Raw genomic sequence first — 22,331 nt, 5'->3', positions numbered from 1 at the left:
CGGGAGTTCAGTCTAAGCGGTTCCTTAATTTTTTTGTGCAGTACATGTTACATGTAGAAAAAGAAATGTTTTTTGACCAAGTGAGGGAAAATATGGACATTTTCAAGGACAAGAATAGCCAGAAACAAAACTTTACAACCCAGATAAATAAGTCCTCAAGCCTCTCCTCAGAAAAGTTAGTTGTTTGTCTGTCATTGTTAATAAAGCTTTCTTTTCTTGAATAAAAAACCCAAAGGCGTAAGGAGGCGTGGTCATGTACGTAACACTGCAGGGGCGGGGAAATAGACGTAATAGTCGTCAGGCCGTGTAGTTCTGCTCTCTGGCCGCGCCCTCCAGCTCTCCCTGCCATTCGTCGGGCGGGAGCCGGACGGAGCGGACGGCAGAGGCTGCATTCTGCAAGCCAAGGTAAGCTGGGCCTGCAATGCAGGGGTCATTAGTAGAGGCACCCATACAGGCAGGGAGCCCGAGACAACATGACGTCAGTGGCGGGGATTCGGGCGACCGCTTCATCAAACTCCCCGGCCGGTGTTATTCAGGTTTTGGAGCCAATGGAAAGAACCGTTACGGCCGGGGTGTAGTGACAGCGTCAGCCATTGGTTGGTAGAAAGGCCTGTGGGATGGGCTTGTACTGCAGAAGAGTAGAGATTGTGTGTCCAAGGCTGCAGCGAGGTCAAGTTAGGTGGGCCCGTGCAAGCATGCTTTTTAATAGGTCGTTACTTTATAGGCACTTTGTCCCTTAGTGAAGCTTCGGAAGTCGCTGGGCGTCTTGGAGGTGACTTCCTAGAAGGGCTTGCTTTTCTTGTAAGGCAAACTGGAACTTCCAGCCACTCGTGGTAGTTTCATAAGAAGCATCTACCCCTCCCAGATGGCTCTACTTTGGGTACATGGTGCCTTCTGATGGGCAGTGACATGTGACAGTGATGTCATGTGAGCGTTCCCTTATCATCAAATCTGGGGATGGTATAGCCTGGGTCTATAGGGGAGGACATGACACTATATGGATCCAACCTTAAAGGGGTTGTCTGGTTAGAACTAACTTTTTTGGAAATTGAAGCCAAAAGGGTTAAAAATAAAAATTTTAAAATTTCTCTGTGTATTTGCTGCGGTTTTACGTGATCCTATAGACTTCAGTGGGCAACTTTGGTCTGTAGATATAGACAAAAAGAGAACTGTTTTTTTGGGGGGGGGGGGGGCGGTCGGCAGGCGGAAGAAAATGGGAATACACCAATGCCAATCAATGAAAAACCTGTAAATACACCCGTGTGAATGGGCACTAATGACCTGTATTGGCTTCATGCCAAAAAGTCGTCCCATGAGTCCTTGAGGTCACATAAAGCCTATACACTAAGGGGATCCCCATACATTCGGGGAGTGCTTGGAGATGATGGGAACTACTTGACCACATGTAAAGGGGGGGGGGGGGTGTGACAAAAACTAGTGTGATGGAAGAGTAGATTGATTGTCCATACAGTCAGATTTAGGGCGTGTTCACACGTGGCGGGTTCTGACACTGGTCCGCAGCGGATTTCACACATTTAATGGAAGGAATGACGCATGGCGCGGGTTTTGGCGGTGGCAGTTCCGCCACGTGAGCACGCAGCCTTAAAGGGGTTTTCCCAGTTATTACTTTTATAAAGTTTTGGATACCCAAAACTATATAAAAGTAATACACCCCCACCATGGCACGGAGTGCAGCAGAATTTGCGAATCGACTGCATGGTGACGTCCCGTGGGCATCTAATGAGCAAGCCATGAGGTTGGTTTTGTCGTCCCTGCCTGCCTCCCATTGGCTGCAGTGGTCACCGCCGCAGCCGATGTGAACAGAAGGCTGGAGCAGCCGGAGGGGAGTATTTTTGAGTCTCACTAGAAAGGTTACGATGGCTTAGGTGACACACAAGGCCGGGCTCACACGACCATGCTGGTATAGCGTATTCCGCACGTGAAATATGCTGTACCAGACTCGTAGGTGGACATGTTGCCGCATTGCGCGAAGTGCGCGCACAAGTAAAATTGCAGCATGTCCTATCTGGACTCGCCTAAACGCTGGTATGTGGGGATTGCGGCACGCAGCAAGTATGCAATGTCAGGCGGCTATAATGGGCCTGTGTCCGGTGTTGAAATACACAGGCAGGATATACGCCTGAATGAATGAGCCTTAGGTCGCTTTCACACGGGTAATAAAATCACGTGACTTTTCTCGCGATGCAACATCGCTACAAATCACGTGTTTTTGTGCGATGCAACTTCTACAGTAGGAAGTCCTACAGTTTGTCCCTAAAATAAGCCCTAGCTGCATGAAAAAAAAATACATTACCTAACGGGCGCTATCGCCTCCGCTGCACTTCTCCTCCAGAAGCTCCACCACACTTGCCTGCAGTCTTCAGCCAGCGCTTCCTGGTCAGGGGGTTCAAAATTCCTGCCTCCGGGAAGTGCTTGCTCTGATTGGGTGAGCTGCGGCGCTCGAGAACCAATCACTGCAGCGCTTGATAAACCAATCACAGCCATTCAATGTGATGGCTGTGAGTGGTTCATCAAGCACTGCAATGATTGGTTCTTGAGCGCCACAGCTCAGCCAATCAGAGCCAGTGTTTCCTGAAAGCAGGATTTTTGAGCCTCCTGACCAGGAAGCGCCGGCTGAAGGCTGCAGACAAGTGCGGGGGAAATGCTGAGAAGTGTGGTGGAGCGGACAGTGTCTGTTAGGTAATGTATTGTTTTTTTTTTTATGTAGCTAGGGCTTATTTTCAGGGTAGGTGTAGATTTTGACACATTTTTTTAGTGTGCGGTTCACCTGCTCATTGAGAACAGGTGGATTTTGTCGTGTAAACGGCGATGGAAGTTACCTGCTGCAGACTTAAGTTCCGCGCCGCATGGGAATTTCCACACAGGTTTTGAACAGATTTTTTTTCCGCTGCATGCGGAGGAAATTTTGAAAATCGCATCCACTTTGCTGCTGCTGTAAATGCAGAGGATTTTCCGTGCGCAGGCTGCGCCCAGAGAATCTGCAGCAAGATGGAACCTTGAATGCAGAACCTGCAAGTGGAATCTATTGTTGCAGAATGTCACCGCTGCCACCAAAGTCCAGTCCCCTCCTCAGACGTGAGGCCATGTCACCGCTCGGCTGGTCCCCGTACAAATCCAATTAGAAGTTCTGTCCTTGGCTGGCACTACATGTGATATTCCCCTAATCCCTCCGCGTGCCAGTTCAGTAAGGACTACTGCCATAAAGGCAAAATCGTACAAAAGCGGCCATACTAAATATCCTGTGGACCGGAGGATGTTCCCTGGAGAGCGTTGCCTTAAGGCGCCTTCACACTGCAAGTGAAAACGCAGAATTATGAAATCAATGATTTTCAATGGTTTCCTGTACATTTGCAATGTTCTCACTAATTGTAGATATGCTGTAGCAGCAATAATGATGCAGAAGTTATGCCAAAATTGTCTTTATTCCTCTGTGCAACGTTTCGATCATTCAGTGATCTTTGTCAAGCTTGACAAAGATCACTGAATGATCGAAACGTTGCACAGAGGAATAAAGACAATTTTGGCATAACTTCTGCATCATTATTGCTGCTACAGCATATCTACAATTTGGATGACACTTTTGTGGAGTCTATTGATCCAGACTCCTGCTGTAGCTGGCAGCTCTGTATCTATGGGTCCTACCTTATTGGTTCTGTGGAGGAGTGCTGTTCCCATATTACTTGTATGCAATGTTCTCACTCATGCAATGTTGCGAGAGAGGAAAAAAACGTAGCATGCCTTATCTTTAAGCGTTTTGCACATAAGATCAGCGATCAGTTATCAGGAATTCACAGCGGGATACAGCTGATACTATTGTTTCAGCTGTATCCCGCTCCCTGATGGCAGCTGGGTATGAAGAACAGGGCGGTCCAGCTCTGTTCTCCATACCTGGCACGGAGCGCTCGGCTGTATAACAGCCAGGTGCTCGGAGCGGGGAACAGCAGGATGCAGAAGACAAGCGGGAATACCGTGCTTGTCATTTGCATCCTCCGTTCAAAGCGGCCAGCTGTATGATAGCCAGGCGCTCCGAGCAGCGAACTGCTGGATGCAGAGAACAAGCGGCCCCCTGCTTGTCTTCTGTGATCACCTTGCGCTGTAAGTGACACAATGATTGTCGCTCAAAAGACATCTTTGAGCGATAATCGTTGTTTCTAAGTGGACTTTAAGACGTTAGGCCACATGTAAAGTACTCTATTACTTCACCAGCTGACAGGATCCATATATCAGAATAGACCATACCAAAAAACTCTTTGCAGTAATAGAGTAAGGGCTGAGGGGTCTCAAGACATGCTGGAAGTTGTAGTTCCTCAGCAGTGCGCTGGATCTGGTGTAATGGTATTCCATGTACATATAGCATCATTGCTCCAAACTCTACGACTGAAGCGATTACTGTATCTCCTGCGTAGGTCCAACTGTGCAGCATATTGGCACAGCTGTCACTTTGTCTTTGGTGTCCTGCCATTGCGGAAGGTGGCAGCGCGCCCCTTGTAAGGTCTGGGTAGGGCAGGACGTGACCGGTTTGCACAGGCAGGTCTGGGATGTTCGGTTACAATGACTAATTGTTCTTCACCTTAGGATTTAGGTTTCTCATATGTATCATTAGACGTGTTACTTTATATAGATATAATGAATAGGGGCTGTGGTGTGTCAATATATGAGGATGGTGATAAGGGTGTGTTCACACGGGCGGGGGTGACGTAGGTCCCCTCACAGAGTAGACGTAGCTAAAACCTATATTTTCATTAATACAATTTAAAATTATTATGTAGATAGGGCTCAAGACACACAAGAAATCGTCACATTACCACAAAGATTGTTACTGGAGGTGTGGCGATAATTGGGAAAGAGAAGGGAATTACTGAGACTTCAAATGACCCCTGAGATGTGGGAGGTATGGTACCCCTACATTTAGTTTCCCAATGATTTTATAATAAGACTTTAGAATAAATGTAACGAGCACCACAATGAGCGCAAAAGAAGAAAGAATGCGTCTTCCTAATATTAGCTGTGTGTGTGATTTTTTTTATATATATATATATATATATATCTCCCCTTTACTAGGAGACTGATATTGATAATGGTACCCCGTAGAGATGGCTCAATTGGTATTTCAGTGCATGCAGAGAAGAGATGCTATAATCTGCTATGCAAAAAGCAACAGGAGAGCCAAAGTAGTTATCCCAAACAGAACTCTGACTCCTAACATAGGGAATCTCTATAACCACCTCTATGTAAAGTCAAAGGTACAAGACAAGATAATAAAGATAGTCTAGCTGTGTAACCTTGATGGTAGGTCACCAGCATTAAGGAGTCTGCAGTCAGAGCCCCCCTGACATAGTGGCTCAAATACTGCCCTAAGGGCGGTACTCTCTAATGCTGGTGACCTACCATCCAGGTTACACGGCTAGACTCTATCTTTATTATTTTGTTTATTATCTTGTCTTGTACTTTGGATAGGGAATCTCTATAGTCGCCTCTATCGAACCACGAACCAAGTATCCCCTAACTGTGACTCAAAAACACCATAGGAAGACGCATTCTTTCTTCTTTTGCGCTCATTGGGGTGCTTGTTAAAGTTATTCTAAAGTCTTTTTATTATAAAATCATTGGGAAACTAAATGTAGGGGTACCATACCTCCCACATCTTAGGGGCCATTTGAAGTCTCGGGGAGCACTGATTACATAGTCTCAGCTGTCAGCCCTGCGGCAGAACAAAGGAAACGTATTCAGAGAACAGCCGGTGGTGTGTTCCCTGAAAACAGCCCCTGGCGGCTCACACGCCACTAATTGGTACTAACAGGCATTAGTACCAAGTAGTAGTTTATGCTAAATGATCGCTCAAAAGCATCTTTTGATTGACCATTTTTGTGCCTAAATGCACCTTTAGGGTGCATTCAGATGACCGTATATCGGCCGGGTATTCACGCCGGCCGATATACTGCGTCTCTCTCTGCAGGGAGAGGAGGCTGGAAGAGCCAGGAGCAGTGCTCTGAGCTCCAGCGCCATCTCTGCCTCCTCTCACCCCTCTGCACTATTTGCAATGAGAGGAGGCAGGATGGGGGTGAAGCTCAGTGCCAGGAATTAGCAGTGAATCCTCCCACAATCCTCCTTAGGAGTCCTATAAAGGCATTCATTGGCTGCTGGTCTGCCTCTATATCCTCAGAGCAGACACCCCGCTGCAGCTCCACCAGTGCAGGTAAGTACAAACAAACATAATATATTTTACTCAGAACATTTGCCTTAGCTGTAGTATATGGTTCCCAGGAAAAGAAAGGGATAGATCAAGCATTAGGTGGCCAGCCGAATGAGAAGAGCAAAGAAGCATTCCCACCCATTCACACAAAAGTGTTGTATAAGTAAAGGAACGCATCCATCACAACTAAGGTTATATTGTACATGTAATGCTAATGACAAAACAAGGAAACCTTATACATCTTCACAAATAAGCTTTATTATAAAGTTATGTGTAAATAATGTTTTGAGAAATCCCGCGATTTCATAAGAGTTCTGGGTAGCACCTCAAGAGTTCTGAAGAAAGCTCTTAATGCTCGAAGCTCTAGAACCCATGTTTACAAAGTTCTCGCTGATTTAGTAATATCATTTTTGGAAGTTAGCACCCCAGTGATAAACTTATTTATTTTTTTTTTTTGCTTAATTCGCTATAACTATTTTTTAAAATTAATAGGGAACTCTAGAACTCTGTGGGGTGCATCCAGAACTTATGATAAAATTAACTTTTTCGAAAGATGGGGTGCTGACTTCACAGAGGTCGCTATACAAGTTACTGACCATTGATATGCACAGTGATCTGCAGTCACACAATGGGCCTCATACAATCTGCCCTAACAAAAAGTTTCTTTGTCGTCCATTGTAAACAATCAAAGACAGTAGGAGATGCCTCCATTGTGTGTGGATGAAGCTGAAGCACCACGGCACAGAAAACCCGCAGATCTCTATTCTTTACATGGAAGATGCAGAATGTCATAAGGATCCACTGTGGATTACACCCCATTAAAAAGGGCCAATTCCACTGTGAAAATCCACATTATAAACTGACATCTTACGGGTAGGGTCACACCGTGGAAAAATGCCACACGAATGCCACCTCTAACGTCTGTGTCTTTTTGATGCATGTCTTCACTTGGATCTGCGTGTGGAATATGCCCTGTTAATGGGCAGAATCTACCTGCGGAATTCTGATGTGGAAAATCTGCACCACAGGTCAATTTTGGGGCGGAATTGTAGATGACATTTCGTAAAACCTCTTCCACCATTGTAATTAATTGTAGATTTTACCTGTTCAAATCTGCATTGTTTGCGTCCCTTGTTGGCCGGCCTGAATGTTGTAGTGCCAAAGACTCATTGAGCATAGAGGGCGCCGCAGAAGGCTTGGACTACTGGCACATCTGAGTCAGTGGCTTCACAAAATTTACTGCGCTATTTCGTCTGAGGTGCCAAAAGCCAGACGGATCTCATTATAGTCAGTGGGGTGTTTTGTTTCCTCTACCCCCAAGAATGGAACCAAACAACAGTAATAGCCCGGAGGCCGTGGGTGCAGGTGTGAATGTGCCCTGACATAGCGGGCAGGTCTCTCACCTACCTTTATAAGGGATCTTTCACACTGGCGGACTTTGGCCACAGGACACACCGCAATATATGGAAAATTCTTCACACCGTTGTGCAGATCTTGATGTGAAATTGGACATGGCTTAATTCTGCAACAATATCCACATGTAGCCATGCGGATTGTTGGGGCAGATTTCCGCAGTGGCAGCTTTAGTTGCATGTCGTGGTGCATCCTGCAGCCGAATTCCGGCCCGTGTGACCTGTCCGGCGCCCGAGGACAGGACACGGACATGTTGTGGCTAGCACACCAGGAGAATGTTCATTATTACAGATTAGTAGGCCCCCTGTCCACGGGTGTTGCAGTATCCTGCAGCGGATCTCCGCCGTGGGAGCAGGAGCCGCAGACAAATCTCCGCCGGTCAGCCTATCTAATAGGCTGACCGGCCACATGCTGCAAATTGCCCACCGCAATGCTATGGGAAGCTTCAGACCGCGTGATTTGCCGGCGGTTTATCACTGGCGAAATCATGCCCGTGGACAGGCACCCGTAGGCTGCAGTGGTGGAGGTGACAGGAGCTCAGCAGTTTAGTGGCCACACTAGTGCCCAGGTGGAGGATAAATGTCATTGGGGCCTGGTCAGGTCACTAGAGGCAGGCGGCTGCACCGCGGCACCCAATGTCTCATCAGAACCTTGTATGCCGAGCTCTGATGTGGCAGGGGACCCGTGGACCTACTAGACTTTGGGGTCTGACACTGATGCAGGTCGTCCCACAAAAAGCTCCATCCCCACAAACTCCCTTTTACAGCCCACTTCACAGTTTTACTGTGTTTCGCTTGTGTCCTATATTACCATCACAACCAGACTGTAGTGAATACAACGTGGCACTACGGACACCAGCGTGTGAGCCGGGCCTTATACAGGAGGGCCACGGAAAAGTAGCCGGCACCACACTCTTATGAAAGCTGTGTAACAGAATAGCAACCAATCACAGCGCAGCTTTCATTTCTTATACTGTCGAGGTAATATGAAAGCTGCGCTGTGATTGGTTGCTATGGGCAACAAAGAGATTTTATTCTAACAGCTTCTATAAGTGTGGGGTTATCGCGCTGCGTTTTACGTCCGTCTGTCCTTCACCGTATTGAGGGCAGTCACTAAAACATCATCATGCCTGTTATGGTGTGCGCCACCCGCAACCCTTTATTTCTTGAAGCCTTGCATATGAGTTTTGAAGCAGCCATTGCCCCCCCCCCCCCCTTCCCCTCCCCCACGTCCCGCACACCTCCTATAGCAGGTATAGTTCCAGTTCCGGCCTGGTTTATGTCCTTCAGACTAATGTGTGTCCTTTCCTCAAGGTCGGACTATGTTCCTGTCCCAGCACAGTCCTGCCCAGCAAACAGGTTGTCGACTTGTTCAGCTTCCAGACACAATTACTGCTCATTAGGACGATGTTATAGAAATATATTAGGCAGCCTGGTGTAAACCTATTATGTACATGGGGGCCACAGAAAAGTATCCCGGGACCGCATGAGAGCTGTCTAAAAGACAATCTGCCTGTGTTGCCCATAGCAACCAATCACAGCGCAGCTTTCATTTTACCTCGGCAGGATAAGAAATGAAAGCTGCGCTGTGATTGGTTGCTATGGGCAACAGACAATTTCACTGTCCTCAAAGCAGTGGCATCCGCGTTGTTATTAAACCTGCCATTCATGATGGTAAAAACATACATATGGCCTAGGAGGAGCGCAACGTGACGACGGCGAGCGATAACTTAGGAATGTTCATTGGTTTGTTTTTTAAGGCAGTCGTAATTCGCAAAGAGCACAGATAAAATGTGCTGACGGAGGTCTGGGATGTGGCAAACCCAATGGAAATGAGACAGCAATCGTCCGGTCTCTCTCATTCACTTAGTCTGGGCTTACACGACCTGCGATCATTCACGGAAAGTAATTGCGAATGGTCGCAGAAGATGGCGGATGTGATTGTTTTTCTGCACGGATGTACGCAATGCACAGTGTATCGTGCAGAAGAAAGATCTCTCCTCACCTCCAACCGGCATTCCAACTTTTCGGTCTTATCTTCCTTTGAAGTTGCAAACTTGTCCGCCATTCATCCGCAATGTTAATTGCGTATGGGTTGCAGATCGCTCACATCCATAGACGTCTATTGAGGCTGTCCGCACGGAATCCGCACAAAAATACAACATGCGATTTTTATTTTTTTTTTTAAACTTTTTTGTCCTTTTAATTCCGTTCCCGCAAATCTCAATTCATATCCGCACGTGTGAGCGAAGCTGCGGAAGGTCATGCCTTCCAATGAGTGAGTACTACCGTGTATCATCTGCGCGGGTGACAATCGCAGATTCCGCACTTTAAATCCGCCTGTGTGAGACCGGCCTTATACAGGAACTGAACGAGCAACGATGCATTTGCCTGTCTAACCCGGCCGCACAAGTGCGAATGAGTTAGCGGTGACGTCACTCGCTCATTCAAACAAGCATTGGCTCGTCTAAAAGGACCCGCCATCCAACTTTTTTTCCCAATTGCAACAGGCATACTTGTTTATGGGGTGACATAAACATCCTGCGGCATATGCAAATTAGATTGAAATGCTCCAGACCATTCCAGCTATCCACAATATTCTGCTTGTCAATGATATGAATGACATTGGATATAGTCACGCTGCTAAACTCCCTCTGGCCATTCTCATGGGCTCCCAGAGGAGCCCATGCAGCGGCCGACGTATTCCGGCCCAAAAGATAGTTACAGAATTTTTTTGGGGCCCGTCGTAAAAACACCCGGTGCTATATATTGGCCGGCCGGGCGCTTTTACGTCACGAGAATACAGCCATGTGATCTGATGCATTGGAATCCAATGCATCAGATCACGGCGTATATCGGCCGGGCGTGAAAACAGCGGGTCGTTATACGCTCGTAGGAAAGCCTTAGGCTGCGTTTACGGGGGCGATGTGAGTTGCGACAGACATTCTCTGACATTCCGTCTGTGTGCGAGACGCCGTACATTACATTTCCCATTCTCTTGCAAGTCTTGGGTTAATAATTTCCAATGCTTCTGTCCGTGTCGCACACGGACAGAAGTCACGTGAGATTATCGCCCATGTGATATGGAGCATTAATCGCTCAATCATGTCAAGTTTGGTTGTAAAACACACCTTATAAACAGCATCGATCACACTGATTGGTTAGGTGAGCTGTGCCGGTCCGATGGATCTTATGGGCATGTGTGCAGAAAAGGACTACAGGTTTGACCTTCCACTAACATTTGTTGAGTTCATCACATCCTTAGTATAAAATGATGTATCCGCACAACACAGGATGTCTGATATCCTGCATCCTCAGGCCGTACCTCGCTGATATCCTCCTTCCTAAGGGCATTGCTATGGCCTTGTGATGGATAGTTCTCAGTACACGATTCGCTTACAATATGGTGACCATTGGTGCATAAATAGCAAATCCTTAATATGCTATAATTTGATTAGCAGAAAACTTTTATAATGAGATGTCTGGAAACGCCAAGTCTTCAAGTCGGTCCATTAACACTTCCTATTAGCTGATGATTTTGTGGACCGTCTGGGGTGTCTGTGATCATATAATACATGTGTATTAGGGAATTGCTGTTTGGGTCATTGCACAATAAGAGAAGAAGCAGCACTTGTGAATCTCTTCTTGGATGAATGCCGCCTCCTTGGGATTCAGAGATCTGCGGTTTATTACCTCTTATCTAGGGAAATGGTGATCTCTGTGGACTTACTGTTTGTTCAGCTCTAGTGCAAATTTCAGCGGGGTATAATATTACAGATGTGATGCTGCCTGTAGATAGACCCGGTACTTTGCATCGATGGCCGCCTTACAGTGACTTTACCTTGAATGGGGATCCTGTTCCTCTGTTACAGAAGATTAATTGATGCGTACAGAAGTTTCACAGCTGATGCAATTTGTACTCATTAGTGTTTCAGAAATGTTATTTAAATTTCTATACTTCATATACAATACGCAATGAAGTTTCATTTGATGTTTCTGTCAATTCAGGACCTTCATCAGATAATCTGTTAGTCAAGTGTGCTTATCTAACTGATATATGGGAGAATAGCAAATGAGCAATTATGGGCATCCCATGTAAACACAGGACCCAATAGGGCAAGTGAGTGAAAATGGCTCACTTGTTAGAATAGCTCGGTTTTCACCTAAAAACTGAGTGACTATTGAGCCATGTAAACAGGCAGTCGTTCATCTGTGATGACTGCCTGTTTACTCTGAATGGAGGAGGGCAGCCGAAAGAGATCTCTGCCATGCTCCACATCTGTTTAGTGAGCGATCATTGCTTCTACGTGAAAGCACAAGAGCGATAAATGCTGGGATGGCTGTCGGGCCCCTAAGCGTCCCACAGTCGTCCCGTGTAAAAGCACCCGAAGACTGATTAACTCTGGCTGTTTGGTTGGAGAAATATGCCATGTTGATGAATCTGCCAATCTTTGAGGTTCCATGGCGGTAGACTTTTACTGTGCTGAGTAAAAATGGTCAAGGATATGAAACTGAGGGTGGCCAACCCAACTTCAGTAGCTGTCGGTTGACTGCTATATTTCACAACTTAGCCAAACCGAGCAGTCATGTATATGGGGGAGTGTTCTCATTGGGCAGAGGAGGGTTAAGGCTGCTTTAGACACAACAATTATCCCTCAAAAAATCTTTTGAGCGAAAGTCATTGTGTTCTTTTTACAGCACAAGGCGATCACCTTGCACTCCGAGCGGAGGATGCAGAAGGTAAGTGGGGTGTCCCATGATGTCTTCAGCATCCAGCTGTTCTCCGCTCGGAGCGCCCGGCTCTTATACAGCCGAGCGCTCCGAGTTGGGTATGGAGAACACAGCTGGACCGCTGTGTTCTTCATACCCCGCCTGTTTTCAGGGAGCGGGATACAGCTGAAACAATAGTATCAGCTGTATCCTGCTGTGAATTCCTGATCGCTGATCTTTCAGCATGCTGAAAGATCAGCAATCAGCGACGCCGTAATGAAAACTACACAATGTCAGTGCAGTTAGAAACAACGATTATCGCTTAAAGGATGGCTTTCAGCGATTTTTGAGTGAAAAGGGCCTTAAACTGCTCTGGCAGGGCCTTATCTCCACAGAGAACAAAAGAATCTGATGTTAAATTCATTGTGCTCCATCCTCCCTTCACTGAACATTATCTGTTGGAGAAGCTCAGAAATAAGCAGGTTTGGGTGACTTTTCACTATAAATAAAGAGTATGGGAGGCCTAATTGCTATTGAGAGTTGCAATGAATAGCCTTATTCTCTAGAACAACGTTTCTCAACTCCAGACCTCAAGTAACTCATGTTTTATAGAGATAACATGTGAGGCAATTTATGAGGCACTGACAAATAATTATAATTACATTACCAGTGTTTTACTAAGGAAATCCTGAAAACGTTACCTGTTTGAGGTAGGTGCTTGCGGACTGGAGTTGAAAAAAGGGTGCCTTCACATGGGACTTAAATGCTGCAGGAAATCCGCAGCATTTACAGTATAAGCTATATGGATAGGATTTTTAAAAAATCTCAACCACATGGAATGGAAAAACTCAATGCGGAGTCCGCAGTGTATTCTAAATTCTAAGTCCCCCAGCATGTCAGTTTGTGCTGCACTTTTGAACCTTTGAAATGCAGGAGCCAGGTGGGACTTTCATAGACACCAGTAGAAGGCACCCCTGAAATATTAGTCACTGGCGTCCACCTGGAATGTATCCAGACTGGCATGTGATTCTTCTCTTACGTCCATATTGTTCTTCTCTGGCACCTTGTGGACTGCATTTCTATAATGTGGAGTGTAGCTACTGACCAATAGCAGTCCAGCTAGTCCGACATGTCGGAAGCTGAGCCCCTCATGAAGTAGGATCTTACTTTAGCACGACATATATATGATGTGTCAGCACGGACTTTCTTACATGTTCTATCCGTTGATGCTGAAGTTTTTCAGTTTCATCCAGTACTTTTAGCACCTTTTGTATCGTAAACCAGCAATCTAGTACATCCTGCTTTGTGGCCATTGTTCATACCCGGTTTCATTGCTTTTGTATAAAGTGCTGTGCACACTGTTGGCGAGCATCACGGCTTGAGAACAGCGAACATACAACGGTGCCCAGGATAACTTTACTGGTAAAGTAATTAGGATTTGTGATTTTAACCGTATGATACAACACTAACGCGTTTCTCCTCTTCTCCCAGGTTCTGGTCATCGGTCTCCCACAAGGACACAACCATGTATAGCTTAAGGACTTGTGCTGCTAAACTAAGGCCTTTGACGGCCTCTCAGACTGTTCGATCTCTGAAACACAGTCGGCCTGCGGCCCCAAGGACGTTTCAGCCATTAAGGTGCCTTAGTACACCTGGGGCCGCAGAGCCTTTTCTTAGTGGGACTAGTTCTAATTATGTGGAGGAAATGTACTATGCGTGGCTGGAGAACCCTAAGAGCGTCCACAAGGTAAGGACGGAGCCGGGTGGTCTTTGGATCGCTCCTCTGCATACGGCAATAACCTTGGGCTGCTGATGGAATATGTTCATAAGGAGTGACCAACCGGCAATAAGACGCCGGAGGAGGAGAATGTGTTTTCTGCACTGATGGGAGGTCATCGCCACTTGGAATATGGAATACCACCGCCTTTAATATCCTCATTCCTGGCATGTGATATGCATAATGAATTTATAGAAAGGTCTCCAAGGCTAGTCATCCCAGAGATTACATAAGAGGATGGCACTTCAAGGACGGAAGTCACAAGATGTAAAGTCTTCTCTGTACGTTACGTGTTTTTCTATGTCACCGTTGGTGACCGTAGGGATGTCTCCGTGGGACCATTGCTGATCATCAACCTTCTCCTGTTGTATCTCAAGTGAAAACAAATACTTAAACCAAATCCCTGTTGATATTGCTAAGACTGCTGCACACTGTACTTTGAGTTGCAAGAAAAAGTAAGTGAACCTCTTAGAATGATCTGGATTTTTGCATTGATTATTACTAATAAAATGTGGACTGGTTGTTTAATAAAAAACACAATCCAATAACACGCAGTTATACCGTTCGTGTCTTTTATTGGGCACATTGAGTAATCATCCACATTGTAGGATTGTAGGGAGAACTAGTAAGTGAACCCTTGAATTTAATAAGCTTTAGAGTCCCCTTTAACAGCAATCTTATCCACAAAATGTTTCCTGAACCTGCAAGTAAGATTTGGACCATTCCTCTCTGCAAATGTGTTTCAGTTCATTAATATTTCTAGGATGCCTTGCGTGCAAAGCTCTATTCTCATCATACCAAAGCTTTTCGATAGGGTTAAGGTCATTAATATGACTTGGACATTCCAAAACACAATCTTTTTCATCTATTGTTTAGTTGATTTACTTGTTTCTAGATAAGCAGGGATTCCAGGTGTCGGACCCCAACCAATTATTTTCTATCTTGGGGATGCGAGTAACTTGCTGTGGTGGGTATATGCCTTTAACAGGACGCCCACTACAAGTCAGAGTAGTAAAAGTACTGGATTTTTTTCTATTTGTAGATATGTCTAACTGTGGATTGATATACACCCAGGTCTTTAGTGATGCTTTTGCATCCTTTTCCACCTTCGTGTGTTCTTCTAGCGTCATGAGGCAGGGTTCATAAGTTCTTAGGACGTTGAGATGAACAGATTTGTCAGTGACCAGGCTTTGCATGCCTTTATTTAATGGGCAAAGCACATATGAAACATGCACTTTCATCTCATTTTCTTAAGTGCATCACCTTCTGCCAATTAGCTCTTGGAGAAATCATTAACACAGAGGTTCACTTACCTTTTTCTGCATTGTGGATGTTTACTGTAAGTGTTCGCAATGAAAGACATGAGTGGTACAACTGTTTGGGTGTAACAAGTTAGTTTATATTTGTCTATAACTGTGACTCCAGGCAACAATCTGACCACATTTTATTAGTAATTAATGCTGAAATTCGGGTAATTCCTAAGGGTTCATTTTTTTTTTTTTTTTTTGCAACTGTAGTATACAGCGGGTCTTGTCATCTCTGCTCTGCATTATTTTTCTGTAATCAGGTGGGCGGTCTTTGGAGATCATTGACCTCTATGTTCAGCATATGTCAATGAAAGGATCCGTTGAGTTGGACATCTAAGGTATGTTCACACGGCAGGATCTGTGCCGGATTTGTAATGCGTATTCCGCCTCTAAAACTGCGGCAGAAATCCGTGGCTAAAGCCGGATTTCCACTGGTGATCGCGATATTGGCCCGGGAAACTTGGCCTGATATTGTGCTTGCCAACGTGCGTTTTTCACGCCGGTGTGAGGTGTTTATCTTTCAAAAACGCCTGTTTAATGCTCGTCAGAGAATCAGAAGTGTTTCCTATTGATTTCAATGGGAAACATCACATCGCACTCGCATGTGCATCTCGTGGCATGCAACGTCTTTTAAGGTCCCATTGAAAATAATGGGCGAGGCGTTCTGAAGGAACGCCAAAAAATAGAACATGGTGCGTTTCGATCTTATTTTTTTCTCTCGTATCATCACTGTGAGGGTAAACTTTGCTCCTGTGAATAAGTCCATTTAAAAGAATGGAGTTCGTGCAAAACTTGCTTGAGATTTTCACTTGTGTGAATGTAATTTAGGTCGTGGATTTGTGCCACAGATTCACATTTTGCTTTTGTCTAGGGGCAAAATCAGAAATTTCTGTAGCAAATCCGTGTTAAGAAGGGACATGTCACTTTTTTTTTTCTGTGACGCATATTTTTCATCCGTGGTGTGAAGACGGCAACGAGGCATCTTATTCAAATGAATGGGAAGCCAATTGTAAGCGAATTGTCGCACAACTTCCGGGCCAAAATCTGCCGTGTGAACGCAGCCTTAGGCCCGATGTCCATGGGGAAAATAGATTTATTAAATTGCGAGTGCGATCCGCGCCCATAGGCAATCATTGGGTCCCGGTCCATGACATGGATGTCATTTTTCCCAGGCGTGTGGATGGCACGGGCTGGAAAACAACCACAGCATGCTCCAATTGTTGTGCGGTTTTCCCGCGTGGACGGCTCCCGCGTTTCCATTGAAGCCAATGGCATCCACCCGGGTCTGCGGCACAGGCACAGCTTTCCCTGCATCCGTGTCGTGGACGACGGGAAAGCATGAACTATTCGGCACAGTACATGCACCTGGCACACTGCCGGCGTCTCGAGTGCATTCGCCATGCAGAAGAAAGAAGATCTGGCCTGCACGGAGGAGAGCCCCGCAGCGTCCGGACAGGTGAGTATAATGTATTTTCTGGCCTCATGTCTGCGGGCCGGGTGGAGTCTGCTGAAGGATTCTACATGGGGAAGCCATGGATATGAGGCTTTAGGACAGAGTCCATCACGGAAACTTCCTCATGGAATCTGCCTGTAAAACCGTGGCAGAAATCTGCGACTATGCCACAAGTTTCTGCTGTGGATTTTTGCCACAAATTTAGCCCAGTCAGTTGGCAAAATCCACTGTGGAATTCCCATGGGGATCACATTCAAGAAGTCGGCTAAATTCGCATGCGGATCTACGGCAAGAACGGTGACAGAATAGCTCTGGATTTCTGGTGCCATATTGTCGGCGGGTTCTGTGCGGAACATTGCGCTGGGTGAACATGCCCTTACTGCTGCACATGCCTACATCACGTATATTCACGTCTAGTTGAGGTCACTTCTGGCGCCATGACCGGAGCCGACCCTTACCAGACTAACCCTTATTAGAGCAGTAATTGCTGGTTTTACAGGCACAGCTGGAGCAGATGCTTCATGGATGAATAACCCGGTGTGATATTATAAACTGGGAAGGGTTTCCTGCAGTTTTGTGCACGGATGGGATTTTCTGCATGAACTAGCACTCACTGCGCCCGATCGCCCTTCCTGGCCAGCAACCTTGGAACAAGTGTCAGTAACTAAAAACACAAATGCAGGAAAGGCGCCCCTCGCCGACCTCCTGGAAAAGGAAAGCTCCGTGTCTGCGCCGTAGCGTTCTGCGCATGGAGTCAGGTTGTCGCTCCTTGCTGGCAGCAGCTGGCATTCATTGGTTCCTGCTGATGCGCTAATGTATCCGTAAACGCCGTGGCGCTTTCTGATGTTAACCATTGGACAACAGAAGTGCGCTCCATCAGACAGCCCAGACGACATACTGTAGTGATATAGTTTTCAATTATTTATGCTATTTTAGCTTTTTTTGGGCAAAAATGCTTTTTATAATTCGCCAATACATTGTAATTAACATAGCAAATCCATTTGGTTGTTCTGACCTTACATTGGCATTATTTTGGTTTCCAAATGGCGCACAGGCTACTGCAGGAATGTCTCCATCGTTCTCTCCACTTTCTCTCATGCCATTCTTATGGAATTCCGTGAAGTGAATCTCGCTGCAAAGGGAAAAAATAACTCCAATATATACCTATATACTAATGTAAAGATATAGAAGCACTCCCCAGCAGAATGCAGACTGCTATATGGAGGAGCATTGCGCAAGTGCAAGATACTGATGAACAACCCGTCACACACCGACCACATATAGGGGGTAGCAGCTGCTTGGTATTATACTTGCATGTAGATCAGGCATACAAAGGGTGCCAGTCCCGCTGATACATGTAGTGCACCAGCTATTAGTGACGCCGTATACAATTTCAGCCAGGTGGGTTGCCCTGCATCTCAAAGTGAGCCACACAGGACCGACACCCCAGGTCCCCATATCATCTAACGCCAGACTGCTCACCGCACAAATCAATAAATACAAGGTATTAGTTAATGTTTTTGATATTATTCCTTGAAGGGAATCTGTCAGCTCCTATCAGCCTCATAAATATTGGCGTTCCTCCGCTGTCTGCTTGCAAAGCTGCAGCTGCATGTACGTATGCACGCACTACATAAGCACATGCTCAAAATGAAAGGACTAATTATTAGAGGACTACTTCTCTCATCATGTGTGCACGCACAAGTAGTCAACAGGATGCATGCAGCCGCAGCTTTGCAAGTGGGGGGTGGGGGTGATGGGAACGCCATGGAAGGCAAGTATGATAGTCACATCCGCTGATTCAGCTCCTATGAGAGCATCCTATATGAATAAGCCTCCATGCTTTTTCGTGCACCACACTTTGACCCCTTTGCTGTGACTTTGGTGGATGATGTTGGTGTCATTAGATGACACAGATGCTCACCGGTGCCGTAAAATCATCAAATGTGAGTTTAATACATTAAGGGACCTGTCAGACGGGTTTAAAGTTACAATGTTAAGTCTATGGGCGTGTGCTGCTGTGCTGGAATGAGTGAAGCGTTGCTAAGCAACACAGCATACACTGCCCAATCAAGAGCGATAGAGAGACAGAGAGAGAGAAACCGAGTCAGTGAGAGAAAGAGAGACAGAGTGAGAGGGATAGAGCGGACGGGAGAGAAAGCAATACAGAGACTGATAGCAATAGAGAGACACAGTGAGAGAGAGCAATAGACAGAGCGATAGACAGTGATAGACAGTGATAGAGAGAGTAATAGAGAGACAGAGCAATAGTGGGAGAAAGAGTGATAGAAAGAGAGAGATAGACAGACAGTGATAGAGAGACACAGAGCGCAATAGAGACAGACAAAAAGAGAGCAATAGAGACGGAGAACGATAGACAGAGATCACAATAGACAGAGCTAGTGATGGAGCGAAACAGAGCGAGCGATAGAGAGACAAAGGGAAGCAGAGAGAGAGAGAGTGATAGACAGACCGAGAGAGATAGAGACCCATAGAAAGCGATAGAGAGACAGAGAGCGAGCAAGAGACAGAGGGACAGAAAGAGAACCAGAGAGAGATAGACAGACAACAAAAGAGACAGACAAACAGAGAGAGACCTGTAGACTTTTCTATATTAGATATCTGCTCCAAATACAAAGTAACACTAAATAATCACCTAACCAAGTAGATGTAGGGGTTCACGACCACCACTTTCATGTTCGCATAGCGCACACCGGGTCAGTCTAGTAACTTTAATTTATGGAGATCTGCCTTTTTTCCGAGTCCTATATGTGTCCCATTCATGTCTATGGCGAGGGTGTGCATGGGACTCCGAAGAGTCAGATTTCTGTGCGGACCATAATTTTTGGTAGAAACTACGGAGCGGGCGAGTATTAAAAAAAAACCATCAGCCGTCTTCCTGTCAACTCCACTACTAGACAATAACTTATGGCGCGGTCGGGACGTGACGGGTTCCCTTATACCGTTATATGTCGCTGCTTCCCCAAGCATGTTTGTTAGATGTTGCGGTCGGCCATGTTGGTCGTTGCTAGAAGTTCCATCATTCTAACACTTCGTATTTTCTGGAGGTTGTTTTTCATATACCATGAGGCGACTTTGCCTTGTTTAGCTGAACATGTGACCCTATAGACCTTTGTCACTATATAGCGTGTTGGCGTGTGTATGGGTGACGGAGTTAGCAGTCATGAGGTAGGAGAGCAATTACTGATCAATAGTCCAAGGTTACACGTCGTCAGTGTGATATATGGAGTTAGAGCGCCTTGATCCGCAGTTGGTTCCTTAGGGGCGGATCTGCTGCGGGATCTCTTGTCGTGGACAATCCGCAGCTGAAAGTCTGAAACAAATGCTGCAGATTTTTACGGGGTTTTTAATGTGAATTTTGGTGCAGAACTCTCCCCCTCATTGAGAAGAGGTGGAAGCGGCGATAAAATTGACACGCTGTGGATATAAATGCGGCGCCGCGTGTCAGTTTCAACATGGATTTTGTGCAGGATTTTTTTTTCCGCAAGTGTGTGGACAAGATTTAGAAACTCTTGTACTCGGCTGCTACTGTAAATGACGCAGCTTTCTCATGTGGAAAATCTGCCCCGTGTGAACATGGTTTTATTGTTCTATGAATGTCCTTCTGTAGCGCTCTCTGGTGGAGAGGGATGAAGGTGTACATACTATCTGTCAGATGTGTTCACATTGAAATCTGTGTACTGTGAGTGATACCTCGGGATGCGAGTGCCTTGGATTGCGAGCAAGCTCTCTCCCGAATTTCTGCTCTGATTTAGGCCGCCTGCAGACGAGCGGGTCGGATCCGGCGGCGAGAATTCTCGCCGCGAGACCCGACCCGAGCGCCTGCAGAGACGAGCGCGTACTCACCCGCGCCCGGCGGCCCCGGCTCTTTCATGTGCCGGCTGCTGGGCAGCCGGCGCATGCGCATGCGCAGACCGGAGCCGGCGGCCGGGTGAGTGACGTTTCCGCACAAAAATAGGACATGCCGCGGTTTGTTTGCCGCGCGAGATTTCGCGCGGCCAAACCGCGGCCGTCTGCATAGGAGTGCGTATTGTAATGCACTCCTATGCAGGCTTTGAGCGGCGGAAATCCCGCCGCGGGATTTCCGCCCGTGTGCAGGCGGCCTTAGTAGGAATGTTTTCCCCATCGTGTGATGAGGTTTTAAAGGGAATCTTTCACCCTCCTACAGTTAGTGCTGTTAAGGGAGCTGGGTGTGAAGTATCTTATATACTCGCCCGCTGCCCACGGTGCCCACCCCTGAGTCCGTGTTTGGCACTGAACATGTATGGGAGAACACGCACATGAGCTGTAAACGGGGTTGGATGTTCAAATCTCATTCTCTTTGCCGTTAGTGCAAATGCTGGGTTTTTTGTTTTTTTGACATGGACCCCTGTGAACGTGGTCTAACAGCTTGCTAGTAACTACCGCATAAGGGCTCCTTCATGACTGCGTTTTTGCACGCGACTTCGATTAGCGCTGTGAGCGAGTTGTCTTTTGCGTGCATATTGGCATGTTTTACTGTACTTTTCTTGCACTTGTAGGGCATATTCATTTGCGCGCACAAGGCGATCACACCCCGATTTAAATGGGTATTTAGCCTGCTGGGTTCTAGATGCGTTCATTTTCCATCGGAATTGCGCTTCTCGTTGCCTATTTTGCGTGCGCATTCGCACACTCCCTGTAGAGTTCTATGGGGACCTTTGGTCCTCAGAAGTAGAATGTTCTGTTTGTGTATCAGCCTTTACTAGCGGGCTGAACTCTGGTACACACCAATATACTAACAAGAGACCCACGCTACTTTGTCATACATATACCGCCCAACCGTGCTGCGATCGGGGAACCAAACTATAAATTGACACCCAGTTTGGCAAAAGATCAGTTCTTCCTAGTAACCGGCACCAAGTGGTTGTATTGGCCCATCGCAACCCATGGCTGCAATCTTGCTTTTCACCAACACAAAGCTGCCGGCGGCACTTGTAATAAGGTCTAGTATGAAGTACACGGCGGCCCTACAGCTCCGGACGTTGTAGGCTCTCTACTGCTGTATTACACCTCTCTACGGCTATGGTGTAATACGCCATCCTATATTATCTACAGTTACATATGAATCAGTAAAGGCCTCTGTATGACAGTGAGACATTCCGTGATTTCCTCCACTAGTCCTCTTTACTAATGGCGGACATGCTGGACTCCGGACTTTGTTTTTGGGCCTTTTGTCCTCCGTACTATACATTAGCTTCATCTGTTGGTGCAGAGAGCTAGAAGTCACCCTGTTGCCGTGCAGGCCGGTTCTTGCCGGGATGAAGACCGCGTCATCCTCACTGGCGAGGCACCAGCATGCAGAGGGAACGCCACTTAAAAAGGGGTTGGGTCCGTTCATTGATATGCAGACGTTAACTCTTTGTTTTCCATGACTTCTGCTATGAGTTATTCCCCTCTTTATAGCTAATTTTCAGTG

General features: G+C 46.4%; 1 protein-coding gene across 2 annotated transcripts in view; it reads left to right on the top strand.

The window, feature by feature from the left end:
• The first annotated feature begins 335 nt into the window (after positions 1–335).
• The window catches only part of OGDH (oxoglutarate dehydrogenase), a 67,453-nt gene continuing 45,457 nt past the window's right edge, over positions 336–22,331 (top strand). For both annotated transcript variants that reach the window (XM_066593157.1, XM_066593158.1), the window contains exons 1-2: positions 336–405; positions 13,828–14,083. In XM_066593157.1, the coding sequence (XP_066449254.1) occupies positions 13,862–14,083 (222 nt within the window). In that variant the 5' untranslated portion in view covers positions 336–405; positions 13,828–13,861. The remainder of the gene's footprint in view (positions 406–13,827; positions 14,084–22,331) is intronic.

The sequence above is a fragment of the Eleutherodactylus coqui genome, chromosome 2 (genome assembly GCF_035609145.1).
Source record: "Eleutherodactylus coqui strain aEleCoq1 chromosome 2, aEleCoq1.hap1, whole genome shotgun sequence".
NCBI classification, from domain to species: Eukaryota; Metazoa; Chordata; class Amphibia; order Anura; family Eleutherodactylidae; genus Eleutherodactylus; species Eleutherodactylus coqui.
Note: the sequence above shows the minus strand (reverse complement) of the source record. Positions and strands in the feature narration are given on the sequence as shown.